This window comes from Amblyomma maculatum, unplaced genomic scaffold (genome assembly GCF_055883805.1).
Source record: "Amblyomma maculatum isolate TAMU_Amacu unplaced genomic scaffold, ASM5588380v1 scaffold_13, whole genome shotgun sequence".
Taxonomy (NCBI): domain Eukaryota; kingdom Metazoa; phylum Arthropoda; class Arachnida; order Ixodida; family Ixodidae; genus Amblyomma; species Amblyomma maculatum.
This window is the reverse complement of record NW_028146738.1, coordinates 21,444,959-21,465,752: the sequence shown is the minus strand read 5'-3', so window position 1 is coordinate 21,465,752 and position 20,794 is coordinate 21,444,959. Positions and strand designations below refer to the sequence as shown.

Below are 20,794 nucleotides of genomic sequence, written 5' to 3'. Positions count from 1 at the left end.
TACTGGAGTTTGCACCAAGCCGGTAACCCACCAGTGATAGCCGCAATGAGCATTTGTTCGGCGTGTCTGATAGCGATGTATTTTGTCGTTTGTTTTCTTTATGTGCGAAGGGGCTGGGTAGCGCAGATATCACAGGTGGCTGTGTGCGCTAGACCGTAATATTTAGCATGTTTTATCGCGACTGCCGCCTGACTAAAAAAAAAAAACATTTTGGGCGTTTGTTGTGATGCACCGCCGTTCGCGAGCCGAGTGGTTGAGCTAGTCATGAGGCTCGCGAACGGCAGTGCATTAAAACGCCCTATTTTTTTTTCTTGTTAGTGAGGTGGCAGTCACGATAAAACATACTAAATATTACGGCCTAGCGCACACAGCCGCCTGTGATATCTAAGCTACCTAGCCCTTTCGCACATAAAGAAAAGAAACGACAAAATACATCGCCATCAGGCCCCGGCGTAACTAAAGCAAACACGCACCGAAGAAATCCTCGATGCAGCTATCACTGGTGCGTTACAGGCTGGGTGCAAACTCCAGTAGGTACTTTTCATCATGCATATTTCCTTTAGATACATACATACCTGTAGTGTGTTTTTGCCGCTCGGAGCATAGACACACTTGACACTTTTGCACGACGCACAGTATTTTTGTTTTTACCTTAAAGGCTCGCCTTCGTGCACACCAAAGCACCCGGATTTTGTTCCTTCGCGATCAGATGCACTTCGTCAAGGAGCTTGATAATCGTCGTCTTCGTCCAACTATTTGCAACGGCAAGGAAACCGCCCGGCACAAATGAGTCTCCTGGAGGGTTCATGCTCGTTCACTTGCAGAGCGGATCGCTCTGGACGTAGAACAGCGTTGGTTCCTGACCGAGATGCGCATCCGATATAAACATATATGTCACCAAGTCGTTGATTCCGCAGAAATCGCGGCGGAGGCAGAAAGGTTGTAGATCCTTTCACAACAGAATGACCATTCTCTGTGCACCGAGAACCTTTTCACCACTGCGACCACATCCGTTCCGACTCCTGAGAGCAGAAACCAGCTACCGGCTGAGTCATCCGTTGCCAGATAAATGCCGCGCGTTTCCTGCAGGTGTGCATTCCGGCCGGGCCAATGCTCTTTTCAGTGCCTCTCTGCCGAGCTTCGTAGATGAAATCCTATAGCTGCACGCTTGTAGGTGACGCGAGGAGGAAGCGACGCCCATTGCACAATGCCGGCGCCGCGGTGACCGCATTGTGCTCGGTAACTCAAGACACCCCGCGCATATGCGCCGCTCGTAAGTCACAGGAGACGTTTCCACCTAGCTCTACAGCATCAACAAACCCCCGGCTGCTTTGCCCTTTGAGATGCCTCTCTCTCTATCTCTGCCTCCGCGCTCTCCTGTCTGCCGAAAACCTGCACGCTGAGAGCGTCTCATTCTGTCACGTCGAACACGGCCCGCGCTACACGCTCTTACAATACGAAGATAGTATATGCGTGCGTTATGAGTGGATTATGAAAACGCTGTAACATTCCCCCATACTGCGTGAACATGATATACTGCAATCGCTGTCACTACTTTCCGCCCCGAGGTAAAAAAAAAAGGGGGAGCTTTCGCTTTCTACCTGCGTTGGCGTGGCCATTTCGTATGGTGCGCTTTCGCGTCGTCTACTACACTGCCGGCGAATGTGTTTCTCGCCCGCTCCCGCATGATGGCGCCACATCCTCCCGCAAAAGGCGGATTGGAAGTGGAACCATATGTCTATGACGCCATGGGCCGAAATGGAGGCATAGTTGCGGAATCCCGAACCCAAGATGGCGGCTCTCGGCGTGACGTCATAGCCAAGATGACGACCGCTAAAATGAGTTGTGCTTTACAGATTCCATAATGGGGCAATCAAACCGTCCCGCTAGGAGGCCACTACATATAAATATGCATTCGTCCCGCTTTATATACTCCCACCGAACGAGCTACTTTAGCAGTGAGAGTTGTAGACCAAATTTGGTTTGAAAACATAACCATATGGGTATACGGATATATAAATGCATTCAAATAAAGGGTAAACTTGAATACTTCGAAGTCCAAACGTAAACATATCGATACAGTGCCGTGTCGTGGACCACCGAAGCCCCCCCAAACGAACCCGATTTCGATTTGGGACGGTTCTGGGGAGGGGGAGGCGGGAATAACTCGATAACGGGCAGCCGCATACAAACAGGAGTGGTACCAAACGATTTGTTACGATGAAGCCTATCGGAAATGACCATCGCATACGGCGCTAGACGTCATATGCGTGAGCATACAGAGCCGCCTCCTAGGGAGCTCCTTTCAGATGGACTCGTTCCACAAATAGGATGACTGCGTATGTGTGTGGGAGCTATAATTATTCCAAAGCATTTGTGCAACTCATTTTAATTTCATTCGTATACAATCCTATTAAACCAATGAGCTCACGCTCGTTACTTCAACGTCTTCCAGACCATGGCGGCAATTGTTTATTTATTTTCCCTAGAGGCTCAATGGAGGCAATGAGGAAGATAGCACAATTTTATAATTTTCCGTCTAGAGGTATACGTGCATAGCTGTGGCCGATACGATGTGAGATATGAGGGGGTGGCAAGGTATACGACAGGACAAATTGTTTAACCATGACAGTGTGTGAAAAAAGGATAGCCGAACGAATTTTTTGCGCACTATTTCATACTGAGCATTTCCTTTACGTAAAACAACGGTTCGATATCACTAGTATACGAAGACAAAATGAATCAATTCACGTGATTTGCTAATAAACGCACTCTTGCCCCTCTCATTCGACGAAGGCGGTCAACTTAGACTCAGCGGTGGTATCAACAGCATGCTAATGCTCTTAAGATTAGTGCGAGTTCAAACGACACGTTGCAAAAAAAAGAAAACAAAAGCTGGAAGATGGAGCTCCTGAGAATCGGTCAGCTCTGTTTTAAGGACGACTCCGCACAAAGATACTCCTTCAAAGTGGTGTGGGCTTAATGTTCAGATGTGGACAAAGTAAAAAAGTAGAAGGAGTCTTATTTTGTTCTCAACCCAAATGCGACTGCTTATAGCAGAAATATATATTAAGCGTATTGGAGACCCTACATCAGCGAAGGCCAGCAGGTGTTGCAAGCTGTATCTCCGCACTTTTACTTGGGCCCATGTAAACAGATTTAACTGAAAGGACATATCGTGCGCCTTTTAATAAGCCAAATAGTTGCGCCGATGGGCCAGTGATCCGTTCCTCCATTGGACAACCATAAGTCGGTCTTGTGCGGCAGATGCCCATATGTGGCCCTTTTTTGGTCAACGACCAATTTCTCAAACATTTTCCCTCAGATGAGCCGAGCATCAGTCTGAGGGAAACCTTGTATCCATTGAAAACCGGTGGGTGTCCGGAGGCACCAGGGATCGAACCTGGTACCTGCAGAATGCGAGGCAGATTCCTTACTTGTTTTCGCATCTGTTCAGTTGCGGATTTGAGGTTCTTTTGACCCGCTCATAATAACGCGAGGGAAAAGGTAACATGGAGTCTGGCCGCCCCGGGAAAAAATGGATAAATGCTAAAGGTGCCCACCTGCGTGACGTTCCGCACTCCATCGCCGGCCTGGATGGTAACAGGGCTGAGCGTGGGAAGCCTGGGGCTGTTGTCATTTACGTCGTTGAGGCGGACACTGAGGGAGATAGGTGCGCTGCTTCCTTTGCCCGGCTCACTGTTCACCTGGTGCGCCACCACCTGAAATGCACTGCTCTTCTTCATCTGCACTAGACAGAAATGGCAGCCTGGCTCCTCACAGTTTATCTGTTCGGCTGGATTATCCTGAACCAGGAGGGCCAACAACAGCTGATCGTCAGGGCTAGCCGCGTAAAGAACTCAGCTGTCCCATTACAAGTCCCTGCCGTCCCTTGCGAACAAATAAAAGCTAATTTAAATCAATCTATGTTCAGTTCGAAGCCAAGCCTTCGTGGGTAATCGCAATTGGCTTCACCCGTACCGTGGACATCCCTTTTGAGTGTGGTGCACAAAATGCTACGGCTGTTTAAATTATCTCGTTTTAGGAGCGCTCACAGCATGCTAAAATACTGATAAATCCGGTGTTGTCTCACTGCACGAAGAATGGCAGAACAAAAAAAAAAAAAAAATAGAGCACTCACTGTCGTTTACCGTTCACGAACACTGACTCACACAACTTAAATCCGATTTTGCGAAGCCAGCGCGGAATCATACAACACTGATAACATCGAGAAACGCGGACACAACGGGGGTAAATTACAGATTCATTCTCTAGCGAATGAGTCTAATGTATTGCCTGGTGCGCGATTCGCATACAAGAACACTGTGCTCACCCCATAGCCCTACAGGAAAATACGCGTTTTCCTAATGCCAGCACAGCACACTGCATCTAGATTTCAGCGGCATTATCCATTTCGGCACTCAGTCTACAGAAGCGTCCATATTGTCACCTTTTGGCAACTGTTATGGCGGTTCAACATTCAAGCGCAGCATGTTGTAAAAGCGGCAAGAAATGCTCTTGATGGGCTGCTGTCATTAAATATTGGCTAGAAAATCACAATGAAACCGGCGCTTAAAGCTTTGTCAGCTGAAAGCGAGCTGTGTCTGTGCATTCCAACAAAACACGACGTACAACGCATGGATTCCCGCAGGGGTGTTGTTTAAGTGTACCATAGACTAGACCGCGGGTTTCTATTTTTAGCCGTAAAGTGCATAAATTGCAGGTTTTTTTTTTTTTTTTTTTTTAGAAACGATCTGCCTCTTCACGCAGCAAATAGCATCAGGTTTTGAAAGTAGACACAATGACTTCTTTTATGAGAATAAATAAATATATAGAAAAATGAAAGTCAGTTCGACCTTCACTCTTGCACATTTGCAGTGCAGAGCATTGATGAAGGGGGCACATCACTTAACACTATTTCGCGCAATTAAAGAAATTAAATTTTGGAATCTATCTTTTGCGCTGTGAAAATCCAGAACAGCATCCACGTCATCATCACATGTTGTATACATCCCCAATAATATATCCCACACTTTACTTTATGATCCATTAACCTTGTTGCAAATTCAAGTCCGTGCCTGATCAACTACATTATGACGAGGGTTAAATGCCCAGACAGCCGTTTCTGCACACGATGATCTGTTCGGAAAGTTGTTAGCATTAGTGCAGTAACATGTATTCAAGTTGTTTACCTCAAGGGTTTAACCCCCCTGTCCCTATACGACACAACAAAACAACTTTAGAACTGTGTCCAACCGATTCAATGAGCGCAGTGGGGACAGACCTGAAAGGTGTGGACGTTTTGGTTTGGCGGATCCCGGTCGAGGTCCTGCTCGTTTACCACCAAGATTCCCTCGCTGTTCACCCTGAAGGCGGTCGTGGTGAGCTCGAAAGTGTACTCCGGTAATGGGTCGTCTTCAGCCTGGCATTGCGAAAACACACCAGGTAGAAAGGTGAGTGAATTCCGGGATCGAGCGAAATTACATGGCTGTGCAGCAAGTAGCGATGCTAGTGCTCCTAAGCGGTCGCTACCAACCGCAGGTTTCTGATAAATACAAGGAAAGAATATTTAAAAAGAAAAAAAAAAAGCGAATAATAAGCCGCCACTGCCTGCGCAAGCAGTGCCGATCCTTTATACAGTAGAAGGATCGACAGTTCCTTCCGACTCATGGTTGTCAACGGCTATCTCACCCTCCGGAAATTACGCAGTAAAACGTTTCCCAAAAGACCCGGAGTCCACCCGTTACAAAGGGGCTAGCCAACACGATCATCATCATCATCATCATCAACAACATCGTCAATCATCTGTTGAGAAGATCCATCGGAGCAAATAAACATCTTCAAGGTGAATTGATCGCAGATGTCCGTCCGAGACCGATAAAGATGCAGGCTTAAACGCTGTGTAAACAGTATACCTATTACGAAACTAATGCAGATATGCATTGGTCGCTGCTTTCAGTTAAACTAGGCAGCGATATCTGCATTCCGCACGCACTTTCTTCCTCTTCTCAAAAAAGCAATATCACCGTGAGCGATCATTGCCATATGAAGCCCTATAAGCAGGAACTGCAACTAAATGCTTGAAATAGAATGCAAAATGCGTTACTAGGTTCACGTCAGCCCATCCTGTTACAATCCCTGATGGGATTCACAGAATCAAATAAAAAAAAAGAGAATAGACTCAAACAAATTAAAGACGAATGACTACGCTGAAACTAACAACAGCTGTATTTAGGGGAGGGACAATGTACAAAGAGGGCGAGAAGACTTCTTCTTTGAGACAAAACACAACTTCTGCGTCTTCTTTTTGACTATTCTTCGAGAAAAAAATCTAATCATTTAGCTGTAAAATTAACCGATGGTGTACTGACCCATATTTGCCCACAAAAGTCAATAGCCAGTGCCTCCTTAACCTCGAGCACCAGCTTGTCTCTACCATTTCCAATCGTTGTACAAACAATTTTGCAAAATACATTACTTCCAGTTTGCTGCGACAGGCGCATGCCATACGGAGGCTGCAGTGGAACCAACGCCTAATTACCTGAGGACCTGGCTTCAAAACGCAGAGTTCTGGATAAGCAATTCACCTCATGGAAGCAAAAACCACGACCGCGAGCGGTTGTGTTTTGTTGCCGAGTTTTCGAGTAACACATACATTATTAAACGCTAATAATATATAACGGAGTATCTTCGGGCGATAAAAAGAAAAGATCCTTGCGCAATAATTCTGCGCGTACTTTGCGTAGGAGAAGAAGAAAATACGTGTGAATGGCATGAAAAATTGGCTGAGGCTTAGCTTGGTTAAGCCTGGTCAGATGCGAAGCATATTGATTGCTAAACTCGGCTTTCCATGATTACACTTGGCTAAACTTTTCTTTCCTTGGCTATAGGGAAGAAAACCTGGGCCAGGGTGCGCTGCGCCGCTCTGTGCGTCAGCACCCTCCATTGAGACCCCGTCAAAACCTCCGCGCAGTGCGGCCGCGTCGTCTGCTCCCCGCCGCATAGAAAAGCATGCTCTCGTCTGCTCCGCGCTGCTTTCCAGCACATGTTTGCGCGCGCCCGCTCGGTTGTTTCTCTCCTCCTCCGGCCGCCGTCGCGCTCCAACAAAGGGGGCAAGAAAAAAAAGAACGAATGAAAAAGTGACGGCGCGCTTTTTCGCAAAACTCGTGAAAGTGTTTTTCTCTCTTCTCTCTTTCGTGTTGAAACGATGGTTGTCGGTTTTTTTTTAGGTATCTCGTACCGTTCGTATCTCGCACCTCTGTTTGTAACTGGCGGTGCCGCAGCAGCCATCGCGGAACCATGTCGGCCTCAAGAAACAGATATATGTCATTCATGCCATCACTCGGCGCTTATACAGGGAAAACACATCCGTCAATCGTTCTATCCTCATACGCGATCCTGCTTCGGGAGCTCAAAACTGCGCATTCGCTAGAGGAGATAACTAGGGATTGCCCAGCGTAGCTGTGGAATTAAGAAGACAAAGGTTTACTTGGAGACCCGCCTGCATGAAAAGTCAGGCATTTCCTCGCTCTTCGTCTCGCGGAGAGAGGAAACTGCCGAAAAAAATGGCATGCCTCGGCTTCTCGTCAGTGATCCAGGTCGTTAAGAAACCTCTCATCGTTAAAGGTAGATAAGTCATTGATTTCGGATGGCAGCGCCACCGCAGCGAACTTCCCCTGACCGCTGTCAGCAGGAACCAAAGGGTAAGGCGGCATGCTTTGTGCCTTTGTAGGGAACGCGTCCTAAACGCGCCGAAAGCAGGTACCACGGCGCCGGCAGCATCGCCTAAAACGTCTGTCCCCAAAGAGTTGAATAGGCCCCTTTCAAGTGAGTAGTCACAAATGGAAAGGAAGCTCCCCAACCAGCGCCCGGAGCACGTCGCTGTGTACACGCGTATCAATTCTCAACGAGAAGGCTGGACCCTTCATTCTCTGAACAACATGGAAGAGACGTCAAGATGTGCCGCCTCAAGTCCTTCAAAATACCTGTCGCTTGCCTCTGCCTTCGAGTACCAAATTCGCGTTTTTTTTTTTGTCTGAGCCTGCCAACAAGCGCTCTTTGAAAACAATGTCCGCGGCGATCAATTAATCATAATTTCTCACTTTCGAAAGCACCGATAAAAAGCGTGCCTCCAGCCAGCCTCTATGTCAGCCGGGGCACAGAAAAAAGCAAAAATAAGAAACACCACTGGCAAAGAGCGCCGGCTTTGCGCGCACAGACGCACAACCATCCCCCCTCGTCCTCACTCTCCTTCTCCCGCTCCGCGTGCACGTGCGGCTGCCTGTAGCACCTTCTCCCGAGCGAGCGGGCTGCGCAGCCTCCGCAGACAGTCGCGCGTAGCGCGGGCGCGGATGCGCGTAGGTTTTGTAGTTCCTCTCCGCTCCGCTGGAAACCAAGCGCTGGCGTCGCGGAGCCGACTCCAGCTTTGGTTCCCTATACCACGTGGTCCGCACAGCGTACAACCGCAGCCGACGGCGCGAGCCGGTCCCCGTCTCTCCTGTCATGACGTAAGCGTATCACGTGGTGTGACGTCACCATACCACGTGGCCCGCACGACGTGCAACCGCAGCCGACGGCGCGAGCCGGTCCCCCGTCTCTCCTCTGTCGTGACGTCAGCGTATCACGTGGTGTGACGTCAGCATACCACGTTGTCCGCACGGCGTGCAACCGCAGCCGACGGCGCGAGCTGGACCCCCGTCTCTCCTCTGTCGTGACGTCAGCGTATCACGTGATGTGACATAGCATTCCACATTCTTTGCACGGCGTGTAACCGTCACGAAGGGCTGTGGTTTACCTCTAGCAATATGCTTCGCATAAAAAGCGCACGGGAGGCCCATACTGCGTTCGCTAATATAAAGAGCATTGAATTGAAGGAAACAATGCGGAAATTATTCGGAAAGCAACCGGTTACGAAAAAGACATTAACTTCACCTTATATATACCGGGGAAATGCTTAAAGTACTTCGTTTTTAAGGTGCGCCATTTGCACATGCTACGGCGTCACATGGAATGTAAGATCTATGACGCAAGGTAAACTGGATGTCGTCAAGCGAGAAATGAACCGATTGAACATTGATATCTTGGGTATCAGCGAGCTCAAGTGGACCGGAATGGGAGAATTTAACTCCGGCGACCATTATGTCTTTTATTGTGGGCACGAATCCAAGAGAAGGAATGGGGTCGCTCTCATAGTAAACAGAAGAATGGGTAAAGCAGTGCTAGGGTACAACCCCAAAAACGACCGAATGATTTCACTTCGGATCCAAGGTCACCCTCTCAACATAACAGTTATCCAAGTCTATGCACCGACCACTACTGCTGAAGAAGCTGACGTTGAGAGATTTTATGCGGACCTACAATGCCTTTTAGACCGCACCCCATCATCAGACGTCGTTTTTTTCGTAGGAGACTGGAATGCTAAGGTCGGGAGTGAAGAAATATCCGGAATTGTAGGCAAGTTCGGTCTTGGCGAGTCAAATGAAGCTGGACAGAGGCTAGTAGAGTTTTGTCAAGAAAACAACCTGACCATAGCGAATACTCGTTTTCAACAGCACAAGAGGCGCTTGTACACATGGACTTCACCGGACGGTCTGTACAGGAATCAGATCGATTATATTCTTTGCCGGCATAGATGGAGAAGCGCTATACAAGCAGTAAAAACAAGGCCTGGGGCCGATTGTGGCACCGATCATCAGCTTCTTGTTGCCAAAATTAAGCTTCGATTGAGGAAAACTCAGAAAACTAGAAGGCCTTTCAGGTATGATCTGGATCAAATTCCATTAGAATATGCTGTGGAAGTGAGCAATCGATTTCAAGAATTAGATCTAGAAGACAGAGAGCCCGAAGAGATGTGGACTAATGTTCGTGATATAATACAAGAAGTTGCTACTAAGGTAGTTCCAAAGCAAAAGAAATGCAAGAAAGCAAACTGGTTATCTGAAGAGGCTTTGCAAATAGCTGAGGAAAGGAGGATGGCAAAAGTTATGGGGGAAAGAGAAAGATACAAGGTTCTCAATGCGGATTTTCAGAAAATAGCAAGGAGAGATAAGAATGCCTTCCTGAACATACAGTGCCAAGCAGTTGAGGACAACAGCCAATTAAGGAACACAAGAGCTCTGTACAAGACAATCAAAGATATCAAAGGAAGCTTCTGTGCTAAGCTGGGCGTGATAAAGGACAAACGAGGCAAGGACCTCACTGAAGCCTCAGAGATAAAGAAGAGGTGGCAGGAATACACAGAAGAACTGTACAAGAAGGACCCGAATGTGCAAACCCAACATAAGACGGTTGTGATTACTGATCTCGAGCCGGGCATCCTGAAGAGTGAAGTTGAATGGGCCTTAGCCAGTCTTGCTAAGAAGAAAGCCAGCGGAAGTGATGGCATTCCAGCTGAGTTGCTTCAAAACCTCAACCATGACGCTGTTAGCATTCTGCATACATTATATCAGAAGATTTGGACAACTCTGCAGTGGCCACAGGATTGGAGGAGGTCAGTTTACATCCCCATTCCAAAGAAAGGCAGTGCCAAATATTGTTCCAACTACCGCACGATCGCACTTATTTCGCATGCTAGCAAGGTGATGTTGAAAATCCTCCAAGGTAGGCTGCAGCAGTATGTGGATCAGGAGCTTCCGGACGTGCAAGCTGGGTTTCGCAAAGGCAGAGGAACTAGAGACCAAATTGCCAACCTCCGCTGGATCATGGAAAAAGCAAAAGAGTTCCAGAAACCCATCTACTTCTGCTTTATTGATTATGCGAAAGCGTTTGACTGCGTAGATCACAGCAGATTGTGGCAAGCTCTCCAAGAGATGGGAGTTCCAATTCACCTCATCTGTCTCCTCAGGAACCTGTATGAAGGACAAGAGGCCACAGTCAGAACTGGGCATGGTCTTACTGATTGGTTTCCGATTGAGAAAGGAGTGAGGCAAGGCTGCATACTGTCGCCCTGCCTATTTAACCTATATGCAGAGTGCATCATGAGGAAGGCCGGTCTGGACGAGTCTTCATATGGAGTGAAGATTGCTGGAAAACGTATCAACAACCTTAGATATGCGGATGATACCACTTTAATGGCAGAAAGTGAAGTGGAACTCAAGAGACTTCTGATGCGCGTACAAGAAGAGAGTGAGAAGTTTGGGCTTAAACTGAACATCAAAAAGACAAAGATCATGGCGTCTTGCCCTATCAAGTCCTGGAGCATCAATGGACAAGAAGTGGAAGCTGTGAAAGATTTTCTCTTCTTGGGCGCCAAGATTACCTCGGAAGGAGACTGCAGCCATGAAATTAGGAGACGCCTGCTTCTGGGAAAGAGAGCAATGGTTAGCCTTGACCGCCTAGTAAAGAGCAGAGACATTAGTCTGCCAACCAAGATCCGTATAACTCGTGCTATGGTCTTTCCAGTTGTGATGTATGGATGCGAGAGTTGGACTGTGAAAAAGGCTGACCGCCGAAGAATTGACGCGTTTGAATTGTGGTGCTGGCGAAGACTCTTGAGAGTTCCTTGGACTGCCAGAAGATCAAATCAGTCGATATTGTCGACCATAAACCCTGACTGTTCATTGGAGGGTCAAATTCTAAAGTTAAAACTCAGCTACTTTGGTCATCCGATGAGAAGAGAGGAGTCGCTGGAGAAAGATTTGATGTTGGGAAAGGTTGACGGTCGCCGGAGAAGGGGTAGGCAGCGAACGCGATGGTTAGATGGCATCCTCGAGGCACTGCAGATGAAGTTAGGTGATGTTAGGAAGATAGTGAGAGACCGGAAAGCTTGGCGTGAAATGGTCCATAGGGTCACGAAGAGTCGGACACGACTGAACGACTGAACTGAACTGAACTGAACGGCGTCACCAGGCTTGATCTCTAGAAGAAAGCGCTGGCATTTTTGTGTAACGGCAAAATCGCACGCCAAAGGCGGCTACGACATACAGCCGTGCTTCCAGAAAATTGAGGGCGAGAGCTTAAAAAAAAAGCCGACATTAAGCCCCGGAATAGACTCCTGCAGTGATCACCATCCGAAAAGTAGGCGATACAGCGGTGAAGCGAGACAATACCCGATTGTCACCGAAGGTGCGCCAAGACGCACACGCTACAAGACTACGCCCGTGACCCCCTGGGCCCCCGCCTGGGCCGCGCTACTCACGATATCGTCGTCGCTGACCATGAAGTAAAGCGGCTCGTCGCCGCCAGGCTGGGTGACCACGTAGGTACCGATGGGTGCGTTTTCGTCCACGAAGCCCTCGGTGGCTGACGCCAGCAGGATGGGTGGGTTGCTGTCCACCACCCGCACGCCGATGGTGAGACGGGCTGTGGCGAACCTCCGGCTCTCGGTGTCTTCTTCGGCCTGCGTTCAGAGTGTGCGCACTTGCACTAGGAGCCAACAGTGCACAAAGTGGAACCAATTGCAGCACTCGGTTACCGCGAATAACTTGTTCGCGAGGCGACTAACTGTGCCTTACGATCGTTCTGAAAATGATATCTGAACCCGCGTGGAGCAATCTTTGCTTGCAAATTAAGACACTCCGATTGTGAAACGCACGCGGCATGTACCGCCAAAGTTGAACCCTCTCGGTCGTAATTAAGGGGCGCGGTAAGCGCCTGTGATTACGAAAGGTGGGTGGCACGGCCGCGACATGTCTTTGCGACGAAATATCGCTTTATTCGGGCCAAGCGGTCGTTATCTGCAGGACTCGTTTCGGCAGTGATTATATGGCATAATGTCTGATGAATGAAATACGTAGCGTTCCACTAGATGTTGCTCTCACCGCACGGAAATTGCGCAAGTCAGAACCGGATTGCACGGAGAAAATGAGTAGTGACAATTAGTAGTATGCAAACGTTAGCCACCGCTGGAAGCCATGATGCTGTCGTCGAAGCGGCGTTGATGCGGAGCTTTCACCCACGTTACACCTTTTGACGACCCTTGTGGGGAGGGCGTGCTTCCGGGACCTTCGTACCTCAAATGTTTCCTTTTCTGCAAGCGAACCATGCTATACTCCGTTTAATACATCAGGTGCAATGCAGCGAAAGCTACGCAATTAGTCCGCAATGAAAAAAAAAAAAAAAAAAAAAACATCACTACGCACTCGTTTCGTGGCCGAGTGGTTTGTGTGGAAACGGGCTTTATTCAGAGCGTACACGTTTGCAATAGCTTGCTTTGCGTGCCTGAACATCTTCGCAGTGCGGATCTTATAGAAAATACCCGCTCCGAAGAGGCAGTCGAGGTGGCTGCGTTGCGCAGCGCGGAGGGCACCACTGGCAGGGTTGCGGGGCAGCGAAAACGCGACACGAACGCAAACAACAAACAAACCATACAAATTATACGAATCCGATTTTTCTCCCTGAAAGAGGTGCTTTTTATGGAGTCGATGGCAAATGTAAGATGTATTAAGCTTGCAGACAAGGCAACTATTATTTCCTCTCGTGAAGAATAGGCACTATTTTTCATCGCGGATGCGGGGAGCGCAAACAACAGCTCTAGCTTTGGCAGCGTTGCACTTGATGTTTGAAACGGAGTATAGGTGTCTCACACAGTCTGGAGTCGAATTTCGAGTTCCTGAAAAGCTGTAGTTTCACTAATGCATACCTTGATGATAATCTCGAAGCTCCTCGCCAATGACCGGTCGACAGGCTTGAGCTGGCGCAAGAGGCCACTGTCTCTGTCGATGTCAAAATAGTTCTGATAAAACGACGGCGTGCCTGCGAAGGTGAAACACACACAAATAACAATGATAATTGCAACAAGATGAGGCAACAAGAAATATGAAACGAAAACATGTTATACTCAAGACATTCTTGATCAGTTGGGTGACAAAGCAAACACTGACAATGGCTGACCCCCCTCCATGGGAGTTCACGACTATTACGACGAACAAACCGACTAAGCTACGTCGCTAAGGCATCTCGCCCTCTAGTTGATGTACTCCCAGGAACCTGTATTGTATATAGAGATGCGTCGAGTATAGAAAATGGCGGCAGCACAGCAGCCACCAGCCCGACTCCACGAAGAGCTAAACATACACAACAAATATGAAACAGAGCACCCGGATCCGCTTGTGATGGAACTTTATGCGATTCGTTATGCAATGAAGGCTAGAAATAAAATAGTATCCATAACAGAAGCCCACATCTATACAGACTGCTTAGCCACCATAAAACAACTGAAAAGAGTGACGAACACACTACGTGTAACCCAGGAGATCCATGCACTTAATAAGGAAACAAAGATACACTTCCGGATATATTGGACACAAAATAATGCTGAGAACGCTGAACAGAGAAAAATTGACAACCTCACGCACCAAGTTCCCAACACTAATGCACACCCTACTAAGCTAGCTTTTGATGCCCGCTCCGTCGTCACCATCCTAGCATCTTCCTTGCGCAAAAGTACAAGTGCCCTCATTCCGCCTTGTACTTCCCCCTCCCTAATAACTTAAGTAGACTGGAGGAGGTACGCCTTAGAAGGATAAGGGCTGGGGAGGCCCTTACCCCATCGGTCAAGCGTCGATGGGACTCCAAAGACATAGGACCGACCACCTGCCCGAAATGTTCAACACCGGCTGCAGAGGTGGATGTTCGCCACCTGCTGTGGACTTGTGTAGGGACGAGGGCGTCAAAAACACGGATTCTCCAGGAAATGAGACTGTCGGCGACGAGGGAGGAGGATTGCTTCAAGTGACAGACTGACAACAGCAAAAGCAAAAGCCTTCTCCAGTTTCTGGCAGAAAAAGCTACATGAATTTGTGTTATCAAGGATTACAAAACGTACCTTATTGTTGCCCTTAAATATATATAGCTGGTACAGTATTAAACAGCTATTAAACGCCGGGTCACAGCAGAAGAGGCGATCAGCGTGCGATAGTCAGGTCTCCACTCAAAAGGTGAAATGAAAAACTGATCTTGTGCCCGGTCTGAATTTTCTATCAAGTCGCACTTTCCGAGAAAGAAAACTTCCTGAGAATACTTGAAACTTTTTAAGTGAAGTGAAGGCGAGTACACGAATGTCTCATCGAGAGTTTAAATGTCGCTGGTTGGAATCTCTGTCATCAGCTAGCCTCCACTTTCACTGGCAGCTGTACGTTAATTGCGTGCACCCACAAATCGAATGACACCCCCGGGCGGTGTACAACGGAAAGGTGACGTCATGATATTCAAATTAAAGCAGAGGAAAGGCGCAACATTAAACGTCCGTATGTCGCCGGTTGGAACACCTGTCGCGAGCTAGCCTGTAAACTACGTATGCAACGTGCAAAACGAAGTCGTATGACATCCCTCGGGGCGCTACACGACGAATGGTTGCGTCACAATGTTCATTCGCAGTCCGCCGTAGGACGAACGGTAGCGCCAGAATTGTTAAACCAAGATGGAGCAAAGGCGCAGCACTAAACGTACACATGTCGCCGGTTGGAATCTTTGTCGCGAGCTAAGCTAACTTCACTAAGAAGCGTAGATGCAACGAGCGACGCGAAATCGTATGACATCCCTCGCAACGTTGTGGTTTGGTTTGTGGGGTTTAACGCCCCGAAGCAACTCAGACTATGAGGGACACCGTAGTGGAGGGCTCCGGAAATTTCGACCACCTGGGGTTCTTTAACGTGCACTGACATCACACAGCACAGGGGCGCCTGGCTTTTCGCCTCCATCGAAAAGTGGCCGACGCGGCCGGGATTCTATCCCGCATTCTTGGGCACAATAGTCGAGCGCCCTAACCCCTGCACCACCGCGGCGGGGCACAACACCGCTCCCTTCACCAAGGGTTGCTGTAAAATATGGAATGTTCACATCTTTCCTCTGTAAATTTATTGAATCTAAATGATTTAAGAAGCGAAAGAATACCAGACCAATAGCGCAAAAAAGCCGCACTGACATCGCACACAGCACGCGGGCGCCTGGCTTTTCGCCTCCATCGAAAAGTGGCCGCCGCGGCCGGGAGTCTATCCCGTATATCCTTGGGCCCAGTGGTCGAGCGCCCTAACCACTGCACCACCGCGGCGGGGCACAACACCGCTCCCTTAACCAAGGATTGCTGTAAAATATGGAATATTCACCTTTCTTCTCTGTAAACGTATTGAGCCTAAATGATTGCAAACGTAGTCAAACGTACGTACTGTCCAAAAAGCCGCTATTCCATCTATATTGCCCGACATGCTATAAAACAAAACGCAGATTCTTTGTAAAACAATTCGGATAATTTATATTATAGCACATTCGCTTTCAAACATAAACTAGTTATATTTTGTATCTGCAGCGCCTTCCAGAGAGCGCACATGGTTGTTGGCATAGTCTATCGCGGCATTGCAAGAAAAAATGAAAAAATAGTTGTGCAGGGGCAGTATTGCTTATGAAAGAAAGGAAAAAAAAAAACGCTTAATCTAATGTACCGAACGATTTTTAGTCGCTCAATTTTCTTTAGCCATTCCTAACCACCTTTAATTCTGCTATGTTATGTTTTGTCATCTTTATTTGGCTTAGTCATTCTTATCAATCTTTAATTTTGCTAAGTCATTCTTTATTTTTTATTTTGATCAACCATGGTTGGACAGTTAACACCATCGCATTATACTCCGTACATATATGCAAGGACTTCTTTATATCACAGTGTTTCAGTTTGGTTCAGTTTATGGGGCTTAACTATTCCAAAGCGACCCAGTTATGAGCGACGCCGTACCGGTGGGCTTCGGTTAATTTACGACCACCTGGGGTTCTTCAACGCGCACTGGCATCGCACAGCACACGGGCGCTTTCGTGATAGCCGAGTCTGTCGTTATATCCTATAGCCCTTCATAATCCACAGGCATCTTCAACCGACAGGGTTCACACTCACGGCGGACAGTCGTCGTTTTCACAATCGCATTAGCAGAGCCCTGGTTTTCACAAGTGCCCTTCGCTGCTTTTCGCGTCGTTTCGTTCCGGCAAAGCCGCGTGGTTGTATTTTTTCCGTCGAGCACTTGCTGAGCACTCAGTGGTTCACCAGGCGGGGCTCTGTCAGGCCGGTTGCTGTGTGTTTTCTGCTCGAATAAGGTTTATCTTTCTCGCTGTCTATCACCTGATCTTTGAAGTACATTCTCTGCTATTATCTCGCATACCGCGCTCGGCAGTAAAAACGCACAGATGTCGCGGAGAACGTACCGTTGAGGAAACTGTAGACTATCTTAGACTTCAAAGAATCTCGGTCCTCCGCCTTGATATCCTGGGGATGAATCTTGAGGATTCCTGACTGCAACCAGAGCAAGGGAACACAGAGACACAGCTTTACCGCGACAGCTGGAGGGTGACCGCATCAGGCAAAAACATACACTGTTTTGACCAACCATAACTCTTCTGACACTGATGAAGAATTCCTGTTCTATATATAATCTTTTTCCTTTCACGATAGATTGTCGTTTTATAAAGAGAAAAAAAAAAGTTGAAATTGTGACATCTAAGCGGGGGCAGCGTTTGTTTCTTCAATCTAGTGTCATCATGGTGACAGCGTCAGCTGTAGTTCACTTTACGAAGACCTTATAATTTTTAGCTTTCGTATACGGAATAAAGTCACAAAGTTGATATACGTATTTCTTTTTTCTTTTGTTCAGAGGATTAAGAATGAGCGCTCTCAAGCAATTTGCTCTGGCAGCAAAAACGCCTCTAGTAATCATTCTGTTATCTGCGTGAAGAAATGAATAGAAAACCCCCGAAGCAACAACACCTTCTAAAAATCATAGCCGCCTGAATGGTTTTCACGGACATGTCAGCGGGTAGTTTTGAAAGGGGCAAATAATTCAGTGATAGCAACCGTCTTTTATATCGTGGAAATCGTTAGGTTAGACTAAACTGCTCCATCGGCGTTCTGCAATGCACATTGTTGGAGCTACAGCACGATGGGTAACATGTCCTGAAACTTCTGGTAAAAGCCTTGCTGGGAGCAGGCAGGCAGCTACAACGTTGTGCTAGAAAAACTCGCTACAGGATTGTACGCTATATGTCTTCTAATGGCACTGCAATCTCTTCCGCAGTGCAATTCTGGTGCACTGTGGGCAAACCATGTAAGTACTCCGCGCGACGTTTCATAAAAACACTAAATCGAGAAAAGAAAAGTGTTCCTCAACTCTTTACAAAGGCTCCGAAGCTCTGAGCACGTGTGCCACGTTACCTTGAGTGTAACCTATAATTTACAGAATGTTCTGAAATCTCAGTTCTTTGTCCAGTCAGAATATAAACTCAACTGGGAATAAAAGAATGTCACAAAAAGTTGAAAAATACGATGCAGATAAGGCAGAAAATGTTTCAGCGACTGCGTCAATGTGAAAATCAAGGTCACCGGACTGCTGACTGAAGTCTGCCAGCAGCGCTGATCTTACAATGAGGCCGCTGGTGACTTCGGAGCTGTACTCAACGTCGGCGCACGCTCCATGCACGACATTGCAGCCTTCGTAGAGAAACGCCGGGTCCTGATCGTCACCGTCCTCCACGTGCACCGTCAGCGTGGTCGTGCTGGACAGCCGCTCCGACGGGTTCGACGCCGTGTCCTGGGGCAGTCAAGAAACATCGGCAAACATTTGACACTTTCCGTCTCTCAATGAAGCAGCAAAAAGTGAGGGCTTAGTGCCGCTGTTGACTTCGAAACTAATCAATACCGCCATCTTCCATGAAAACCTTGTTTCCCTACTGACAGGCCCCAGTATCCCCGAACAAAGTGCGTGCCTACTGCGAGACTAACCTTAGAAGAAAAAATGCTTGAATAAAACAGGCGAATATATACCAAACTCGCGTGATTGCTCGTTTCGAATGTATTTTACATTTTACGTATGCCTGAAATATGCCATATGCAGCGAAATAAGACCCTGTGCAGGGGTGCACTTCAGTTTTCTACATTTAATCTCTTTATTCTACTTCCTTATTATTCTAACCAGTCACGACTATTATGTTTATAAACGTTACGACGGCGTCTTGGTTAATTCACTAAATAACTTCATACCACCTTCGGCAGGTTATTTCAGTGCGGAATGGTGAGATCATCATTTCTGAATTTTTGCGAAACTTTTCAGGAATGCCAAAGTGGAATGAGAAGCCGCGGCTATGCATGCACTTCAGTGAAACGAGTACTCCCTTTCTTTTTTTCTGCCGCTGCAGCCGTATAGTAATTAATGACCTCATTACAGCCTGCTTACAGCGGACAGTGCTCACTCTGCATATGTATAGTGATCGCATCATTCTTACGGTTGCCTTGATGACGAGGTGGTAGTACTTGGCCCTTTCGTAGTCCAGGGGCCTCGCTATCGTCACTAGGCCTTGGTACGGCAGGTCAATGGCGAAGAATTCATACCCGTCGCTCTGCGAAAAGCAAAAACAAATGAAAGATTCGAATATGAGGTAGTTTGATAAACACGAACCACACGAGGACAAAGAGTCATCAAGCTGACCGCTCTTTCCTCTTCCCGGCGGCCCTTACACCTAACCTGTTACTGGAACGTAATTTTTTTCTTTTTCTTAGCGTAGAACGCGAAAGAAGACGAAAATATGAGCAACGAAAAGCACGACGAACGATAGTGGTTTTTATTCACTCAGCAAAAGGAGACCACTTCGGATGCGAATCGGTGAATGACAAGGAGCCTCGTCCTGAGACCAGCGGACTTACGTTGCTGCCGTCTCCAGGGGCTGTGGTGTACTCGACTAGCCCGTTGGTTCCCGTGTCCATGTCCATGGTGGCCAAGTCACGGAAGATGGTCGTGCCCACGGGAGCCAACTGCGCCCGCATCAGGAACAGAGAGAGCCAGTGACACACACCACCAACACATTTCTCAACACTGTAACATTCCCGGTTACCCACTTGATAGCATCTGCGAAGTGTAAAGTGCATGGTCTATCGTGAGCGCTGTTTGAAGGCTGCGAAACAGGCATCGCCGATCAGGATCCGTTGCCTGAATGATTTATTTAGGAAAAAAAAATAAGTAGGGAGAAGTTCGACGGCTGCTGCATCCGCCATCCCCCGGCGCGGATACACCTCATCCAAACCCGTCGGAACAGGTGAAAGGTTGCACATTTTCAAGCGAGTAGACTGCCCGTCCCGTATGTCCTGATGGCATAAGCCCACTTGGAAAACCGTAACAATATGTGTTAGAAGGCGCCATAAACTCAAATCATCGTAACAATCACTTTGCTACCATTGCTCACTGGGTGCACGGCGCAGTTTTTTTTTCAACGCTGACCTTATCTGCCGCGGAGAAAGGCCCCTGTGCAGCCATCGCTCTGCGGAATTTCGCGAAATAAATATGCGGGTAATAGGTTCATCTGCAGTTTTACCGAAGAGCCGCAGAGCACTTGACGTTGACAGTCCGTTTCTAAAGGCCCTTGTATGTTCCGCCGAAGAAAAACAAAACAAACTGAATATTTCCGTTGTGCAACTCTCTCCTGAGTTCTCGTGCACTGCGCCTTATCACGAAGAACGAAGGCTGGACGCTGTCTCCTTAGGGGTCAGATTACACATCCTTGGCATAGAAAACAGTCATTTCTGAGGTGGAGCGTGTGACACAGGGATGCACCTCAAGACGACCTATAGACCCTATTCACAATCAGGTTTACAATGCGGCCGTTGTGGCAACCCTGTATTGCGGAGACGCCGTAACGTTGGGCGGTTCCAAACTCCTCCTCCCTGCTCCCTCCCTGCGTCCTCCCTGCTGCGTGCAGCTCATTTGTCGGACACTTGAGACGCCGTTTGGAACGCCGTCCAATCAGAGCTCGGATTTCACCAACGCCGTACCCTGATTAGCCATAGGCCCTCTTTCTCTCTCTCTCTCTTTCTTTCTCCCTCTATCATGTT

The 20,794-nt window shown here is 47.9% G+C and overlaps 1 protein-coding gene across 1 annotated transcript in view; it reads right to left on the bottom strand.

Annotated features, from left to right (window-relative positions):
- Positions 1 to 20,794, bottom strand: part of Cad99C (cadherin 99C) — a 168,888-nt gene that overhangs the window by 34,123 nt on the left and 113,971 nt on the right. The window contains exons 7-14 of the mRNA XM_084586032.1: positions 19,613 to 19,720; positions 19,195 to 19,308; positions 18,336 to 18,503; positions 17,125 to 17,212; positions 13,580 to 13,692; positions 12,137 to 12,337; positions 5,285 to 5,422; positions 3,564 to 3,722 (exon numbers count right to left, since the gene is read on the bottom strand). Coding sequence (XP_084442158.1) covers positions 3,564 to 3,722; positions 5,285 to 5,422; positions 12,137 to 12,337; positions 13,580 to 13,692; positions 17,125 to 17,212; positions 18,336 to 18,503; positions 19,195 to 19,308; positions 19,613 to 19,720 — 1,089 coding nt within the window. The remainder of the gene's footprint in view (positions 1 to 3,563; positions 3,723 to 5,284; positions 5,423 to 12,136; positions 12,338 to 13,579; positions 13,693 to 17,124; positions 17,213 to 18,335; positions 18,504 to 19,194; positions 19,309 to 19,612; positions 19,721 to 20,794) is intronic.